The sequence below is a fragment of the Tauraco erythrolophus genome, chromosome 22 (assembly GCF_009769465.1).
Source record: "Tauraco erythrolophus isolate bTauEry1 chromosome 22, bTauEry1.pri, whole genome shotgun sequence".
Classification (NCBI taxonomy): Eukaryota; Metazoa; Chordata; class Aves; order Musophagiformes; family Musophagidae; genus Tauraco; species Tauraco erythrolophus.
In genome coordinates, this window is record NC_141486.1 from 3,936,459 (window position 1) to 3,954,505 (window position 18,047).

General features: G+C 54.3%; 1 protein-coding gene across 2 annotated transcripts in view; it reads right to left on the bottom strand.

Annotated features, from left to right (window-relative positions):
- The window catches only part of ASTN2 (astrotactin 2), a 370,596-nt gene that overhangs the window by 200,736 nt on the left and 151,813 nt on the right, over positions 1 to 18,047 (bottom strand). For both annotated transcript variants that reach the window (XM_086625404.1, XM_086625403.1), the window contains 3 exons: positions 11,394 to 11,478; positions 11,157 to 11,231; positions 10,564 to 10,701 (listed from right to left, as the gene is read on the bottom strand). In XM_086625404.1, coding sequence (XP_086481530.1) covers positions 10,564 to 10,701; positions 11,157 to 11,231; positions 11,394 to 11,478 — 298 coding nt within the window. The remainder of the gene's footprint in view (positions 1 to 10,563; positions 10,702 to 11,156; positions 11,232 to 11,393; positions 11,479 to 18,047) is intronic.

An 18,047-nucleotide genomic window follows, 5' to 3' on the forward strand; every position in this document is an offset into this window, starting at 1 on the left:
TCAACAGCTCCCCAGAGAAATGGGGAACATGAGCCACCTGTTCAAAAAGGGCAAGGAAGAACTAAGGAGACAGATATCCTGGAATAGTCCATCCATAATAAATATTGTCTTGGCTTGCAGTGGTGCCCATCCCAACTACTTGGAGCAGGTCTAACAGAGCTCAACAGTCATTGACAACAGTCAGCGTCCTTTGGACTCAAACAGAAGCTAAATACCAACTTACAGGTAAAATGCCACCACAAAGGTTGGCTGCGGGCAGGAGGTGAGCAGAAACCCACAGCTTCCCCAAAGGGAAGCTCCTCCATGGAACAAAAGGAGGAAACTGGGTACCAACACTCTACACCTACCAAGCCCCTACGCAGGGACTTGGTCACGGCCAAGGCAGTGAGCCGGGCTGGCAGCCGCTGCCAGTGCTCGTGGGCAAGAGGCAGTGCGGCCCAGCCCACCTGTCCAGATGTCACCAAGTCCCTGCAGACACTGACGCCTGGGAAAACAGCCTCGGTGCTATCGAGCTTAAAGGTCACACTAAGAAATATGGACAGGCTTTGAGTTAATAACGACAGATTATGGGCTGTCAGCATGGGCACATATGGAATAAAAGGGAGGCTGAGTTCAAGAGTCTCAAGTCTCCATCCCTTCCCACAGGGTTTTCAGAGTACCCCCTGGAGAGGTGGTGCAGAAGAGCTGCTCCACAGCATTTACTTCGGTAGAACGGCCCTAACACATATGAGGGACCTGTTACAGGTCTGGTATGGCTGGTCACAAGCAACGTATTCACCCCTTGGACTCTGTGGGTCAAGGAGCCCTTTACTGAACCATCCACAGCTGTACTGTTAGCCCCAAGCTGTATCCAGCTCCAGAGTATCCACATTTCAGAGTCACCATCTCCAGCTCTGGCCCATCTGTGTTTGATACACACTGATAGAAAAAAAAAAAAAAAGAAATGTGGACTGAGCTGAATAAAGAGACTTCTCACTGCAAAAGCTCAGTGCATATTTACACAGCATCCTGCCTTAATTCTCACCTTCTTCATTTATGTCATTTTAAGCCCTCGGCAGTAGCAGGGAAGTATTAGCTGGTGTTTAATTGCGTGCTGCTGAGTTCAGCAGGGGTCCCGACGATGTGCTGCCACCGGGAGAGAGCTCCATGCCAGGGCTGGGGTGGACACGGCGCAGCAGTGACAGGGGGACAGCCATGGCAGAGCCACCAGCCGGGAAGGGCGAGTGCTGTCTGTACAGCATCAGGAGACGCTACCCCAGCCTGAGCCAGTTTCGCCTTATATATAAGGCGAGAAAACATCAGCCAGGGCTGAACGACCTGGCTATGTGATGCCTGGGACAAACCCCTGCGTGCAACACCAGACCCCCTGTTTGCAGGAGATATGAATACGTTCTCTCCCAAAACCCATCCAGCCACAGTGCCAACAGACTCCAACGTGCCCTATGTGCACCTGGGGGCTCTTCACCCCTCCACGTGCCTCCCCTCCAAAGCCAGCTCGATACCAGCCGCTTTTGGTTCCTCCAGTGGAGAAGAAACACACGCTAGATGAAATATATGTGGACTGTGTGGTCCATCAACATCCCCATCCCTCCCAGCGCTGCCTGCCCTGCCTCCACCCCAGCCACCACCAGCACTGCTCAGCCCCACCAGAACCCGGCCCCGAGTGCGGCGCAGCCTGCGGCGCGGCGCGGCAGCGGGTCCCTAACTGCACCCATCCACGTTATGATAAAAAGCACTCAGTTGCAGCCAATAGCACCTCATTATATCAAAAACACCACAGGAAACGTCTAGAGCTGAATTGATTATGGCACAGTAATTCTTCAGGCAGTGAAAGCAGGGCAATTCCCAAGATGGGATTATTTTTTTGCAAGGCTTCACCTAATTTTCTTGATTTTATTTTCCCTTGCTTGCTCCCCAGGCCTCCTTCCAAACCTCTCCAGCTTTGCAACGCTCTTTGATTTAGTTCCTCAAAACAATATTCTGCTTAATGCACTCTAGCGTACTGCCCAGGAAAGCACCACCGCCCACTGGACCTTGGGGCTTTAAACAAGGAGCAGCAGGAAAAAGTCAAGAAAGCTTTTGCTTTTCAGTCTGTAGTCAGCAGCCAGATTTAAGGAGACTGGAGAAAGACCTGACAGCTGCTTATAAACATCTAAATCAGAAAAGGAGAAGCTGAGTAAGCAGCAAATAAACAGATGAAAAGGGGCAATGATGCAAAAGCTGGGCAGAGCAGAGGCAAAGGGCAGAGGATTTGCAGCTGATGCACAGTCTGGTCCAGCTGCGGTCCCGTCACCCAGCTGTGGCAAAGCACGGAAAGGTTTTCTGAGCCAACGGGCAACACCAGCCAGGGTGCCCCGTGCAACGCTGATGCTGTCTCTAAATCACACACTGAGATTTTTGGGGCTTCTAACCTCATTTTGAGCTGCTTTTGCTCCTTTGCCTGGAGATCAGGGGGCCAGGGAAAGCCTGCAGAGCATCCCTCCTGCATCTGGAAACTGCGGGAGTGAGAAGCACCAGCACAGCACAGGTAAAGTTACTCTGAGCTGCTTGGAAAGTGCTGCACCGATGGCTCCCTCAGCTGCTTCGAGGCTGGCAGGAGGAACAGAGGGCATTTTGCCCTAATAAATCACCCCGAGAGCTGGGATGACATCCCAGAGTGGAGCGAATCCCTCGGGGGCAGCAGCCGTGGTGGTGGGGCACCGTACCAAGTCCAACATCACCCCGGCCCTGGCTGCTCAGAACAGGAGCCGAAACTAATTAAGTTCATTTGTCTTTAGAGAGCGTGGGGGTCCTGGTTCGCCGCCTGCGGCTGCCCCCGTGCCCAGCCCTGATTGCCCACCCGGTTTGGCAGCGGCAGTGCCTGCACGGTCGCTGCCTGCCCTGGGGTGAAAGCTGAACAGGAGCTTTCCCCCTCGCTTTTGCCTGGTTTGCACAGAGCTGCCTTCCCTTGTCCCTCCACAGCAACGACGACGTTCCTCTGCAGCAACATGTGCATCCCCTCCTTCCCTTCAGTGATTGAAAAACCCCTGTAAAAATAAACCTAAGGGTCCATCTTCCCCAACAGCCCTTTCCATGCCTACCAGGGACAGTGTCTTCTCACGGTGCCCTTGAAGCAGAAGGACAAAGCTCCCCTGTTCACGTCCGCCCCCATTCCCATCGTCTCTGCCAAGATGATTTCTCCTCTCTGCGTTGGCTGCGGAGCCCATTGCAGGCCCCTGGTGCGCTCCCAGGAACATTTCGGTTTGGTTGAATTTTATTAGTTTTGTCCTTTGGATGAAGTGATCCAAGGGAGATAAGATGAGAAAGAAGGAGCAGATATGGTCCACACCGGGCAAGCTGAAGGCAACTGAAATCTCCTCAGAGCTGGTTGGTGCCAGCTCTTTCTACTAAGTTGTATTCAGAATTAGCTGAAGAAAAGATATTAAAACCTTCCCAATGTCACTGCCCCACCCAGAAGAGCTGCACACCCCGACAGGACCAGGGCCATCGTCCCACCTTGCCCTGAAGCATCTTAAGGACAAAATTGCTGAGGAGAGCTGAGATAGGGACAGGGACTGAGAGCATCCTTTCCCTGGCACCTAGGAAATCCTATCCCTCCTGCTGCTGTCACCATCCTTGCTCCTCTGCTGTCCCTCTCCTGCTCCCTGCGAGCGCAGCTCCCAGTCCCAGCCCGCCGCCCAGGCAGTCGTGCGTTCCTGGCTGGCACCGTGTGAAGGCAACCTGGGTCAGCTCGCTGTGGAACAGGAGACGGTGGAGCAGACCCCAAATACTCTGCACTCGCTGGGGCTCAAGTACTTGCACTACAAACTGGCCCTGCAGCGCTGGCCTGGCACCGCTGTGTCCATCACCAGCTCCCTCCCCAGCACGGGGGGAAGAAGAGGAGGAGGAGGAGGAGGAGGAGGCAGAGAGCAGAGGTTCCGTGTCCCATGCCTGGTGCAGGTCCCCGCTGCCCCAGCACAGCACTGGGTCCCTGGTCCCTCTCCCACCTGCAAACTTTTTAGTCCCCTTCACAGGCAGGAGATGCACACAAAGGCAATAAAACTCAGATGGGGGGGAAATATGTAATTCAGGAGAAATAGTACAGCCAGGCTGTACGAACAGAGAGGCCGTGGGCTGCGCTTTGAACAGGCAGCTACAAAGCACACTCCGGCCGATGTTTAACAAGAAGCAAAGGCAGGGACAGAAAAACAAATAACACCATCAAACAGGGATGGGAGAGCTCCTTTCATTGAAGAAACCCAAGGTCTGATTTCGTCGCCTTCCATCACCCTTTCAGCTAAGCACACCCATCAGCACCGTGTTTTAGAGCAGCTGCCTCCCCCTCCAAACTCCCTGCACTCACTGCTCGTCTTAGCGCTGGCAGGATCCTGCTCCTTCAACTTTCTATGCTGAGCATGACGTCATAGAGTCTGGAATATCCCTTGGGTCAGTTGGGGTCAGCTGTCCCAGCTGGGTCCCCTCCCAACTCCTTGTGCCCCTCCCGCCTCACTGGTGGGGTGGGGTGAGGAGCAGAAAAGGCCGTGACTGTGTGTGAGCTCTGCTCAGCAATAACGAAACCATCCCGGTGTGACCAACGCTGTTTCCAGCACAAACCCAAACCACAGCCCCGTACCAGCTGCTGTGAAGGGAATTAACCCTACCCCAGCCAAACCAGCACATATATAAACAAAATCAGTTTGCTCGTTGGGTGGATTTTCCCTCCTGGGCTCTGCAGCGCCATGGATGAGAGGATCAGCAACCACTCAGCTGCCAAACTTGTAGTTCTTGCTGGTGCTCCCACCATCACCCCCTACGACGGATTCGAGCCAGGTCCAAATTTACATCCACTATCTCTAAGAGGTTTGATCATTTTCCGTGCAGTGTTACAGCCCAGCATCAAGACCTCAAACAGTTCACACAAAGGACTGGAATGTAAAGAGAGTGAAACTCAGCACTGGTGTAGCAGGAGTTAGGAAAAGCCCCTGCCGAGGCAGGGCTGAGGTGTCCCTCTGCTCTGGGCATGAAAGACCCCACAGCTGGTGATGGATCAGGAGACAGGCTGAGGACGGTGAGGTCCCTGCACCCTCCCTCCCCGAGGTGCTGAGTGACCCGCGTTTCAATTCTGACCAACTACAGATACTCCCTGGGTGATTTTGGCTCAAATTTGGGGATTTCCCCCCCCCCGCTTCCTCTCTGCCCCTATTTCCCCATCTCACCACTCCCTCAATTCCTCTCTCGTTTTGCCACTCATGCCCTTCGGTGGCTGCCGCAAGGTTACGTCTCCATTTAGTCACCCTGTAACCAACTGAGACGTACCTGACTCTTCTAACCTGCTCTCATAAATCAAAGTGGGAGGCAGGGAGTAGACAAAATCCCAGTAAGCAGCCAGGATGATGCTAAGTTGACAGATGCAGGGCAGAGGCTGGTGGCTGCCTCTATGTAAAGTATCTGTCCGTTCCCTGCTGAGGATGAGGCCAAAGGCTGCCGTTATCCTCATGTTAAGCACTGTGAGCTGCTTCTCCACCGCCTTTGCGAAACGACGGCATGTTGGGGTGATAAGAGGCCCAGGCCAGAGCGCTGGGGATGTTATTTGGGGGCTGACGGTGTCCCTGTGACGTGCACGGTGATGAATTGTCCTCTTTGCAGAAACAAGTTGTGCCTGGTGATGCAATGATCAATTTGCTCCATCACGTGAAGCCATCCATTCATCATGGGTACCTGCTGACAGCCGCTCATGGCCACTTTATTGGCACCAATGGAGCAAGAGTCCCTGCAGGCAGCTCCTCGGGGTCCCTGCTGATGAACAGCCTGAAAACGGCATTTCCCCTCTCCCCTGACCTCCTGGCTGAGAGTCCCTCCAGCACCGAGCATCCAGAAATCACAGCCCGCTCTGTTGCAGGAGACACAAAAGGGGGAAAAAAAGACCGAGTTCCCATGGCATCTCCTGCACCAAATGGCAAGAAGAGCTGGCAGGGTGCTCTCTGCCTGCTCCCGCCCATACTCCACCAGCACACTGCCCACGGGCACCAGCCCAGCCCACCTCCTGAGCCTCAGTGGTGTCTGCCTGCAGCAGCACCCATTTTCCTGCGCTCCTGCAGACGAGGCACAACGCTAAAGCACAGGGAAGATGAGCTCTGCTGCTGCTGTGACAGCGTGGCCACAGCAAAGCTGTTTCCCCTCTCCTGGCCCAGGTTCCCTTTGCCTTTCTCATCCACTTCACTTTTCCTCCTTCTCCGCTCTCAGCGAGCCTCACACCGCAGCGCTCGGTGCTAACTTGCAAAATCACAAGTGCCCAAATCACTGCAAAAGCCCTGCAAGGCTGGGGCAGCAGCGATGTCACAAGCTCACAGCACGGCTGAGCCAGAGAAAGTCACAGGCAGGGACCCAGCTCCCGTCCTCGACATGAGATGGGAGATGGATGTGGGCGCAGAGCTGGGGAGCAGAGCTCTCTGCCATTGAGAGAACTGAAAATAAAATAACGAACAAAAAACAAAATAAAAAAAATCCAGTTGATTGTACTTTGGCAAAGAACTCAGAGAGCAAAGGGGCTCACTTGGGAGCAAAACGAAGATGAATCGACAGCGAGTTCAAGAGAATTCATTCTGCCGCTGAACACTTGTCTCTCCATCAGGACATCTCAAAGGCTCGTCAAGCGAAGGCAAGGCTTTTATTTGTTTCTATGGTTGCCATAACGATAGAGCTATATGTCATGTCAGGTGGCAGCCTCTGATTTATAGCCGCTCACCAGAAATTATCAACTTTTCTGCAGAGCAGGTGGCACAGTGAACCAGGACCACCAGGCATCTGTCAGCGCCATGCCCTGGGTTAGCTTTCCTCTTGGTGCCTTACAAGGGCTGTGTCCCAAGGGATGCTTTTATTGTCCTCCGCAGGGGTGCTCGGTGCTGACAGTGGTGGGACCCCAGGGCCGCGGGTGCGGGTCCTCCCCGGGAGCTGCTGATGGGGCAGAGCAGCGTACGCTGCCACAATTATAAGAATTCCTGGTCCCACAGGACAAGTGGTACCTCCTAAAGGGCCAAAAAGAGACGGCAAGGTGTCTAGGTGTCGGGGGAGTTCCTGGCTGCTACATGGGAAGCACCTGTGCCTTGTCGAGACAGGTGCTGCGAGTCACGGTGGTCAGCTGGAGACCACGTGACCTATGGGAGGCTTAAAGACGGGGCACTCCCAAGAGGGAGTGGGGCAGTTCCCTCCTGGAGACTGGAGTGGTAGGAGCCCCTGGAGAGCGGTGAGTTGGAGCTCTCTGTTGGAGATTAGAAGAGCGTTCTGACTGTGAGATACGTTGTGGTTGCAACAGCCGTTTGGTTGCGACCCACTGTGAGAAGATACAGGCAGTCCGCGACATCTAGGGAAGGTCAGCGGAAGGGGTTAAACATTTAATAGCAATTTGTTTAAAAAAAAATAGGGACCACTGTGTTCATCACCAGGTTATGGGAGAAAACCAGATGTCATCACTGTTAGCGTGGCTGCCACCACGCCAGACGTGTGAGTGATGCCATTGCCGTGCGGAGGACCGGGCTCTGGGGTGAGGAGGGCACGCTCGGTACGGTTGCTGATGAATTATACATATAAGATTCATCAGCTCTAAGCCCCCTCGTGTTTAAGTAACCATGCACAGCCCTAAAACCTCCAGCACTGAGTTGTGCATGCAAAGCCCTGTCCCCGCTCATGCCCCAGCACGTGGGAACATGCCCGATGGGATGTTTGCACGGAGACCTTTGGCTCCCGTCTATAGGAAGTTTCTCTAAGGACGTGGCCACGGCAGCAGGCGGGAGCATGGCTCCCCGTTCTCGGCCACCAAAGCACTCACTCAGCGGTGGAACAAATGGAGAGCAGCATCCCTCCGGAGAAGCAGCAAGGAATCAGCATTTCTCCGGAGAGCCACCGAAAGGCAGAGCCCCACCCGTCCCTTCCGCAGCCTGGAGCATCTTCATAAAAACACAAGGCCACGTTTGAACCTTTAACCCTCTGAGTTGTAAAGACTTCATCACTTGTTTTCTCCAAACCAGGCTTTCTGCAATTTCCCTCCATTAAACTCTTCAAGACAAGTGACCCCGGAGCCAAAAGGCATCAGACTAATGAAAGGTCTGGAGGAAGGGAGCACGTTCGTTATTAAAAACACAGATGAAACACAGGACTGAGCTGCCATCACAGCGTTGCAGGACAGCGAACAGGGCATGCCAGGTGCTGAGACGCGGCCGTGTTGCAGCTGGTGTGATACAGCCCAGGAGCTGCCCCTTGGCATGGGGACGTGACTGTATTAGAGCTCGAGCGCTGCAGGACCACTCGCAGGAGCTGCCAGCATGGAGGACGGTGCCACCATGGTCCCACAGCCCGGGAAACAGGTGCCTCCTCCTGCAGAGGGATGGCTGCATTTGACACCTACGCAATGGACAGCACATGTTCACCTCTAATGGCAGGTCTGACATTATAGGTCACCATCTGTACATCTGAACCACCAAAACTGCTGCATTACTGCTCCCTGGAGAAGCTACCAATGCTTGTCTCAGTCCAGAGGGACAAAGCAAAGAGGCTGCAAGACAAACAGCTCTGAAAGCACCTTTCTCATTATGTGAAAGCACCCAAGAACCTCAGGGAAGGTTCCTGGAGACAGGCCAATGTGATGCCCATGAGCACCAAACACAGCAACGTCCCTGCTCACCAACTGCAGGGGACCTGAACAGCCCCACCATTAGCTTCTTCACACCATCATGCTCCGCTCAGGAGGTATCATCTTGGTTTCCACGCACCCCAGGGTGCTCAGGAGCCCGAGCTTGCTGCCTGATCCCTGTTTGAGAAGTATTTTAAGTTCTAGTGCAGAAATAATAGATTGCTTTTTGGTTTTCACTGTATCTGTAAAACATTCCATAATTCGACATCAAATATTTATTATTACGTTTATTAAAGTTTTAATAATTTAGCATCTCCTGTATGTAAGATACAAGCGCCGTGAACTCACCTCCCTTACTCTACCTGGGTCACTCCAATATTTATACCTGGAATTCTCAGTTCAGGTTTCATTTATAAGGGGAGCAGGCAACAGTCTCCATGCCAGAAACTCCCCTCCTCCTAGCTGGCATTCATCCATCCCAACTGAGACTTTTCCGCGAGGATCAGTGCCCAGAGACAATTACTGCACTGGAGCAGAAAGCAAGCTTCCGAGCCTCTACTTTCACTAAGGTACTTTTAATGAAGATGTGAGGAGGCAAGAAAGAAATAATGTTCTCCTGGCATTTTGGCTCGGAAAACGTTAACGTACAACAAGGTGACCCTTCACCTTCTCAGATGAAAGGCAGTAGTCTTCTGCAGACAAGAAAAACAATGCTCCGAGGAGAGCCAAATTGTGATAGATTATGTACCATCAGTCTCTTTTCGTAGGAGAGGGAACAAGCACTAATTAGCAACAAAACCACACTTGGAAGTGAGGACCTCTTGGATGCCAGTCCTGGCTCTGCCGTAGGTTTTGTAGGCACTTGCTCCAAGCACAGCACTGCCAAGACTCATGATGATGGGACAGAAGAATGGAAATCCACCATCCTATTGCTCTGGGATAAGAAAAGACAGAAAGGGCTGGGAGATATCAGGATCCTACTAATGCCCAGGAACATGCTTCTCAACACGGACAAGAATTTGCAGGTCAGGAAATTGTGTCATGAGTCAACAGGAGAAGGCAGCAAGAAGGAAGGGAGGGATGGATCACGGAGCCTCCCTGACACCCAAAAATCAAATATTCAATCTTAATATAATGAGGGAGAGGGGAACACACACTAAATACCTTAGGAGTTAAACAGTTAAACCCTTGTAAACCAGGCACAGGAGGACAATCACCACCATTGCTCTCCTCCGAGGCAGAGGCTGCTGCTCCCTTTCCAGCTAGGGCACAGGACAACCATTCTACCTGGCTCCTTTTCCAAAGGACCTCCCTTTGCTCACCCTCAGCCCAGTCTCCCAGCAAACAGGCTCTCCTTCTACCAAAGCAATTCTCCTCCTGCAAAGCCCTCTTAGGTCCCACTTCTGACCTAGACTACCACAAGTCCAATGACATCTGCTTAAAATACCAGCTAGCCAAAATGGGGGAGCCAGAGAAATATCCAGGTGTTACTGAACTCAAGGAAGGAAAAAAACCACCTTTACTGGTCTAATACTTGGACAAGCAACATTGGCCTTTCACCAGAGTCTGAACCTGGCCCTTCATGAGCACGATAGACTCTCAAGGGCTGTGTGGATGTGGTATACGTATGAGTTTCTGAAAGATGAAAGCACCTCCGTACAGGTAAATGCATCAGTTTAAGCTACGTAATCTGACATTAGATTTAAGTCACTTTAAAATCACCTTGGCACAGGTTCATACCAATTCACCCAACTGGAGTGGCAGACTTCAGAGCTATATACACAGGCCTGGCCTAGACCCATCAGGACCAAAAGAGGCTGGAGCCACTACCACATCAGATTTCTTATTGGAAGAAAATTAATCAAACTCATCGTCATAGAAATCACTGCATCCTCCATAACAATTTAAAGGCAGCGTAGTCACTCAAGCATGAGGAAAACGAGAAATCGGCTTCCTACCTTACATCTGCTGGATCTTCTGTCACCAGAACATCAGTCTTACAGCTGGCAAGAGGATTGATGGAAAGCTCCACCGGGGGCACCACAAAGCTCTTACTGACAGGCAGCCACAGACCTTGACCCAAACTATAGGTGGACCTGGAATGAGGACAAACGTGTCATACAGGAACAGTGTCCACAGCAAACGGTGGCCCTCTATTGCACCTGGCTGCCCGAAAGTCAGTGCAGTGGTGGCACCACGAGGTAACTTAGTCATTTGGTCTTGTCCTGAAAGCCAAATGAGAGGAATAGCTAGAGATGTGACAGGGAGAACATGGGGATGCTCAAGCTCTTCTTTTGAGTCCAGAGGGACTTTCTGTGCACACTGTCCTCGCTTTTACTGAGCAGTGTCGAGCCAAGGACACAAGAGGGAAATCCTGCCCTGTCTGCAGAACATGGACAAATCTTTCAGGTCTGTCAAAGGCAAATGACCCTCATGTTCCCCAGCCAGCACAAGATGACGGGCTGAGAGTGACCAAGAGGCAGCCTTTGCTGACACGTCCTCACCAGCTCTCCCCTGTCGAATGTCCAAGTTCAACACTCCTTTGACTCACCTGAGAATCTTCTCCGGTGCCTGCTCTCCTGTGACCAAGTCGTATCCCCGCTCGAGCGTCGTGTAGGGCCACGGCCTGGGAGGCAGAAAGGGAAAGAGCAGCTGCAGCATGTCACTCGGCAGGGACAACCCAGTCCCAGGTCTCTGGTGCTGGTGATGGCCAGTGGGGAGGAGAACTGGGCTCCCCACCAACGCGGGAGCCAGGACAGAGCAAACACACCGTCATGTCACCACTCACCCTTCGCTGTGTCCCCAGTCGCTGCGCACACACAGGTGGCGATTGACAGGGTCCGGGGCATAGCCTTCATGGCAGCTACACTCTCCTAAAAGAGAAGAGGGGAAGATGAGACGTCCATGCCTCAGAGGCATGTCAGCGACCGCAGAGCTGGGCTCTCCTCCCCTGCTGCCCATCTCGGTTTGTTCATGGCCATTCCTGGTCCCCACCATGGATCTGGAGCACTTCGGACTCTTCTGAAATCTCCAGGAGATGCGGAGGAGGAGAGGAGGAGATATGGAAAGCTGCAAGAATACTGCAGCTCTTCTGGAAAGGGTTACATGATGTATCACCCACAGTAGCTGGGGATGGGATTTCATGATGCGAAAAGTCTGTCCTTGACTTGTGTCCCTGTGCAGCCCTGCAGCTCTCCAGGCTCAGCAAACCTCTGCCTGATGGGCCCCCAAGAACACCTCACATTTCCCATAGACACGTGCTTGCATGGATCTGGGCCCTGCCCTGGTCCACACCCCTGGCAGAGGGGCTGCTCTGGGGCCAGCGGTTCACTCCTCAGCAGGGATCGCGACCTCGCTTGAGGAGAGCCAGCATCCACCTCCATGCACCTCCTGGGTGCAGGGACGCTCCCGACCCATCCTGGCCACATCCCCTTCCCACCTCTGCTCCTGATGCTTGCACGGCGATGGGACAGCAGAGTCTCCTGTAGCCCAAACTCCCGCAGGAGGATGCAGATGCCCCCAACCTCCACCCTGCACGGGCAGTGCCCACACCGTGCCCCATCCCGCAGCTGAGGGGCTCTCGGCCCAGCTCCTCTCCCGCTCCCATGCGCTCTCTGCGTGCCGGCTCACCCTGTTACACCCCTTTGGCAGCAGGAGAAGACATTTCCCGCACCAGAAACCTGACCACGTTTGGCCCACATTGATTCCATGTTTGGTAGAAATATATAACCCGGAGCAAGAAACAGCAAAATCAAAGATTAATTGGATTTGCACGTGGAGTTTCTGTTACAAGCTACTGCCAATGGGTTTTTTTTGCCCCCCTTCTCCCCTCCGCTCCTCAACGTGCCCAACGGCTCGGCAGGCTGAGCTGTAAACAGCGGCGGAGGTGGGACCCCGGGAGGATGCTGGGGGGAAGCGGGGAGGGGCACCCCCACGACAGCAGTAACGCAGACTGGCAGGTACCTGCGAGCTCATCGGGATCCTAAGCAAGTTCTGAAAATGCCTTGCAGGGATTACAGTAAAGAGCTTTATTGTCGGGAGGGAGTGAGGTGGGGGTTCAACTGCTGAGATTTTTCGGGAACAACCGCCTGGAAAAAGGGAGGCAGCAAAAAAAGAAGGGGGGGGGGCGGGGAAGAAAGAGACAGCTAATGATGTGCTAAAATGCAACAGCACCTTCATGAAATATTCACTGCCTTAAACACGTCTAATATTAAAGATTAAATGTCCTGGGATTTGTCCTAGCGACTTCGAAGCACTGATTTATGATCTGTCAAAAGCTGCTAACCTCATGATTCATAACGGGAGCGGCAGGAACATTGCTTCTCCAAAGGGAAAGAGTTGGGAGAGAGACGACGGCACTAGCCCCCGCGCCGGCTCAGCCGTGCCCGGGGGTTGGGGCAGTCTCATTGCAAGAAAACTCAGGTCCTAATGGCTCCATCAGTGATTTTATAAAAAGAAAAGTTATTTTTTCCTTGGGTGCTTAGTACGCAAGTTTCCCCAGCCGCGGCGCGGATCATTAATTCCTGGCGCTTATTACATAACAAATATATGCTCTGCAAACGAGAGACGTCTCAAAGTGCTGGCGAAGCAGAGCTGGGAGTCTTGGGGCACCGGCTCGCACTCAGCTCCTGCCACGGAAATCAGAGCAAGGAGAGAAAAAACACCTCCAGAGGCTGGCATCAAACAGCCCAGCCACCTCCCTCCTTATTGATGGCTGGAGGTGCCAGGGCGGTGAACCCCTTTCCCGCAGGCGCAGGAGAGTTTATTTTGTTCGGCGGTTTGTTTACTGCTCCATCAGTTTGGCATCAGAAGGAGAAACTCTATCAACCTGCAGAAATATTGATTTTATCGACTCCAATCCTGGAGTTTCAACAGCTCCAGCTGGTGCTGGAGGCTTTATTGGGAGGTTTATTGGGAGGTTTGTTTCAGTACGCGAGAGGGCAAATGGTGGCACCAGTTGGGGAGGAGATCCAGGGCGGCAGAGAGGTGGGACACCGGAAAAGCAACCTATGGCATGGAGACCGCGGATGCCTGCCCCTCACCAGGACCAGCTTTCCCCAGATTTTCCAGGGAGATCCGCACCCCCTTGGCAGAATTTTAGCAATCGGCTAGGACAGCTCCCAGGACGGGATTGGCAGAGCGCTGCAGGCTGCTGGAGGAGCAGGGACTCCATCTCTTCAAGCCAGACGGTTTAGGATCTATTTGTGTATCCAGAACCACAAACACGCAATTGGTGGGATTTCCAAAAAACCTCAGCAGAACCTGCTGTGCTCCTACAGTTTTTCATGAGCTTTTGCTCTCTCCCCATCAGCATCCACCCTCTTTCTTTGTTCCCCTGAGCTACTCCATTATTTTCCCCCTGTCTCCATCCTCCCCAGGAACGATGCTGAGCCAGGGAGGACGCTGAGCCAGCCAGGCTGATCCCCACGGACTGAGAAACACACTGTGAAGTCCCCAGAGCAGCAGGAACGGGGGTTGCCATACCCTAACTCCTCTTCAAACCACCCAAAGCCAAAACAACGCCCTTGTTCAGAGCTGCGACATCCCGCGTGCTTCTGAGATGAGCGGAATTACCCGCTCAGCATCACTCAGGCTAAGCCAGGATTCAACCTGATCTTAAAGTCAAAGTCAACCAAATAACCAAGTGATTTGTCAAAGTAACCGCACCTGAAGCCAGATGCAATTTCCACAGGTCCTGCACACGCCTCCGCACAGCGTTCAGCTGCTGCGGGAGGACAAATGGATCAGGATCTACGGATCGCTGTGCCAAGCAGCCTATTTCCGCAGCCACCAACCCGCACCCTTCCCATGGTAAAACCAGTGGCACACGCGGTCCTTCCTTTTCCTTCAGGTTCATAACCCACACATCGGGTCAGATAATTCATGGCAAATTGTGAGCTGTTATAGCAAAAGGAAGGATTGCTGCTCACTCGGTTTTAGCAAGAGTAAGTCCTGGTGCTCGGCTCTGGAGGTCCCATGTTGTATTTCTAGTATGTCGTCAAACAAAATACTGGTAAGGGGGGGAACACCTCCGCCGTTGCAGAGCGAAGATGCAGAAACCAGGAAATGCAACACCGTGGCTCTAGCAAGAGGCTCAGAAAACATGTTATACATGCGACACGTGCAGCTACGTGGAAGAGTGAGGGGAGACCGGAGGCTATGAGAACGCAGCAGCACCCATGGCACCACTCTGCATCCTCCCCTGCTCCCCACTTCCACAAAATCCCATCAAAGACCGCGCTGTCATGGCTAACTTCAGGTGACACAGAGTCTCCATGCTGGTTTCTGCTTGGGGAGGATGAACCTGAACCTCTCTCTGAGCCAGCGGGACACACTCTCAGACACTGCAGGCACGTCTCACCAGCAGCCTCCCTCCTGCTGTGCCCTCATCGCCGTGGAGGCGGCTGGAAGAGGTGCCAGGCAGCGCAGACAGAGGCGCCATGCAGAGCCACACGCAGCACGGCAACGGGCTGCCGCGGGGGTGGGAGTGGGGAGTCTCAGCTGCGGCACCCAGAGAAGCGGCCGTGCAGCTCCAGCCGCTCCATCCCCACACCGCTACAGGCATCGCCCCTGCCTTCAGCTGGGAGGTGAGAAGGAGCTGGAATCCCAGCTGGAGGAACGGCGCAAGCTGAGGACACATGGACTTGGTTTCCACGTGCAGACATGAGCTGTTTCTGCCTGTTTCCGAGCAAAGGGCTTCTCGCATCACCTGGGCTTCACACCGGCTTCAGCGCTGGAGGTGCAGAAGGCCAGGGCTGGAGCAGTCTGCAGCCATTGTTAGCATCCGTGGCTTTTGGCTCAGGGTTGGCCCATGCCAAGGCTCGCTCATCCCTGAAGGAAATGAGTCTGACACAAGCGACATCCGAGCTCATCACGTCCACTGGCACAGGCACGGAGCAAAGCCAAGTACGTGGAGGAAAACAGTCCTCCGGCCCCTGCTGTGTCTCGACCAGCACAGCTGGAGGCTTCAGCTCTCTGTTTTTTTTTATACCTAAGCTGGAAGTTGCAGAACTACTCTTCCATTTTGCCCACCGCACCGTGCTGCTGCTGCTCCTGAAAGGGGAAACAGTCTCATGCTGCACCCACGTCCTCCCCGGCCGTCCCCGCACTCTGCCCGGGTTGCAGCAGAGCCAGGCTGTGGGACAGGCCACCGGCGTGCCAGGGTAATCCTGGCAGCCTTGTCATGAGAGGGGCCATCGCGGCGACAATGCTGCAAGATCCCCCTAACCCACCCACCCAGCGCACAGCGCAACGCAGCAGCGCCCCAAGTCCCTCTGCTCCCAGGGAAGCTGCTTTTTGCTGTTATTGGCATTCTTATTTAAGGAGCCAGAGGGGGGTTGGGAGCGCTGGAGCAGACCTGTGGCTCGTCAACCCTCTCCTGGCACTGTCAGTGTCCGTGATACTCTCCTCTGCAGCAGCACCTCCACCCCTGGCATTTGCCTTCATCCCGGAGGGATGCCCTGCTGTGCTGCGGCAATGTCCCTGCCACGAAAGGACGGTCCTGTGGACAAGTCCCAGCCCCAGTGGGGGTGACAGTTTGTTCCTGGAGGCTGCAGGACTACAAACAAGTGCCTTTTGACCTGTGTGAGCATTATGTGTACGTGCTCACGTCTGCTTCAGGGCTATCTCTCCCACCCCACAAGATGCACAACTCGGACCCGGCTTTCCAGGTCAGCACCCAAGGGTGGACCCTCCTCTCTGGGGACACACACCAGGGGACATGTCCCAGCAAAGCACCCTCAGTGCCAGCAAGCCAGGGAGCTGCAGCACCACTTCCCCAGCCACCCTCTGCTCCACAGCCCCACGGGACCATCCTCCCAGCACAGTCCCCATCCCAGCAGTGGGGCGAGCTCCAGGACAGCTGTCCCTCCAACACCACCTCTTGCTTCTCCTCCTTCCACCCACCGCAGCACGGGAGGAGAAAGGGTCTGCAGAGGGAGGTGGGCACCAGGCAGCAAGCCGAGATTGAGCATTTTTCCGAGAACAGAGGCAGCCGTTGAGCGCGGCGGCTGCCGGCCCCGCCAGCCCTGACTGCGCCAGTGTTCACTGCGGGGCCGCAGCACAAAGCCCCTCTCTTCTGGACTAGCACTCAGCCATCTCCAGGGTTACCCGCCTGCTCCGAGGCAGGAGGACTGGAGGGTCCCCCCTCCTTCCCTGCTGCCAGGATGCAAAGCTTGAACTGCATGGCCCGAATCCCCTCGCCAGGAGCAAAGGTGGCCGCAAACACCATCTCCTCCCCAGGCACTGCTGTCCCAGCCACCAGCTCGGTGCTCGGTGCGGGCTATATCCCCTTGTCACCACTGCTCACAGCAGTAGCTGCTGCCCAGGAGCCCCCGCTGGGGCAGAGGGGATCTGGGTGCTCCCATGTTTGGCTCACGGGCTGCCTCCTGCCACCAGGCAGGACCCCTCATGCTGGCCCCAGCTCTGCTGTCCCCCAACATGTCCCCTCCAAGGTGGTGGTAATGCCCAGGACCACTGGCAGCAGCCCTGAGCACCAGCTGTGCAGCACAAGCCACCAACAGATCAACACTCCTCCCTGCTGCCAGCCCTCCTGCCAAGGGGTGACAACTCTGCTGGGGAACTGCACCATAAATCTGAGCCACTGAGTCCTCCCGCAGATGGAAGTTTCTCTGCCTGCGGTCTGGCCTAAATAAAACCAATAAACCACCAAACTACCTGCTGGCAGCTCTCCCTATGCCGGCCTCAAGCTGGGTGCTGGGGTGCCAATGGGGTGCCCCGGGGCATCTCCCGGGGAGGAGCGTCTCCCAGCCCTGCAGTGCCAAGGGCGAGCTGGCCAGGGATGGGGCTGGACACACGTTTGCACAAGAGCTGGCACCGGCCTTTCCCATCGGGAGAGGAATGGATGAGAGGAAGGTTCAAAAGCCCTGCAGCAAAACCATTCTTCACGGAGCGCGCTGTGCTGCAGCGGGATGGCAGAACCAGGGCCTCTTTTGAGAAAGAGCTTTGGAGAAAAACAGACTTGGGTGAGGACAAAAAAGTGTCTTAACAGTTCATGAAATTCCCAACTCCAATGAACAAGTGAAGCATCTCAGAGCTGCTCCTGGAGTCGGGATGGCCCCTGGCCGAGGCCGAGGCTCCACCAACAACCGAGGTGGCAGCACCAGCTCCCAGTAAAGCTCTCTGAGAACCTTCTCTTCCTGCCCTTGCCATTTGCTGGCCCTGGCCTTCGGAAACAGCACTTTCCAAACCTGGGTCTCTGCTTCATCCTGATGAGAAATGCAGTTTGAGTAAAAGCAGTTTAGCTCTTGAGGAACGACACAGGGAAAGTGGCTCCTGCCCAGCCGACCTGGCACGGAGTATGAAGAGAAAATCTGGAGTTAATTTGACAGTTATCCCTCCTCTCCCCCTGCTGCAAGTCCCCCTCTTCAACCAGATCCATCAGAGCACTTGAGTACAAGCTTAACTTCCAAGGATTGCGTCT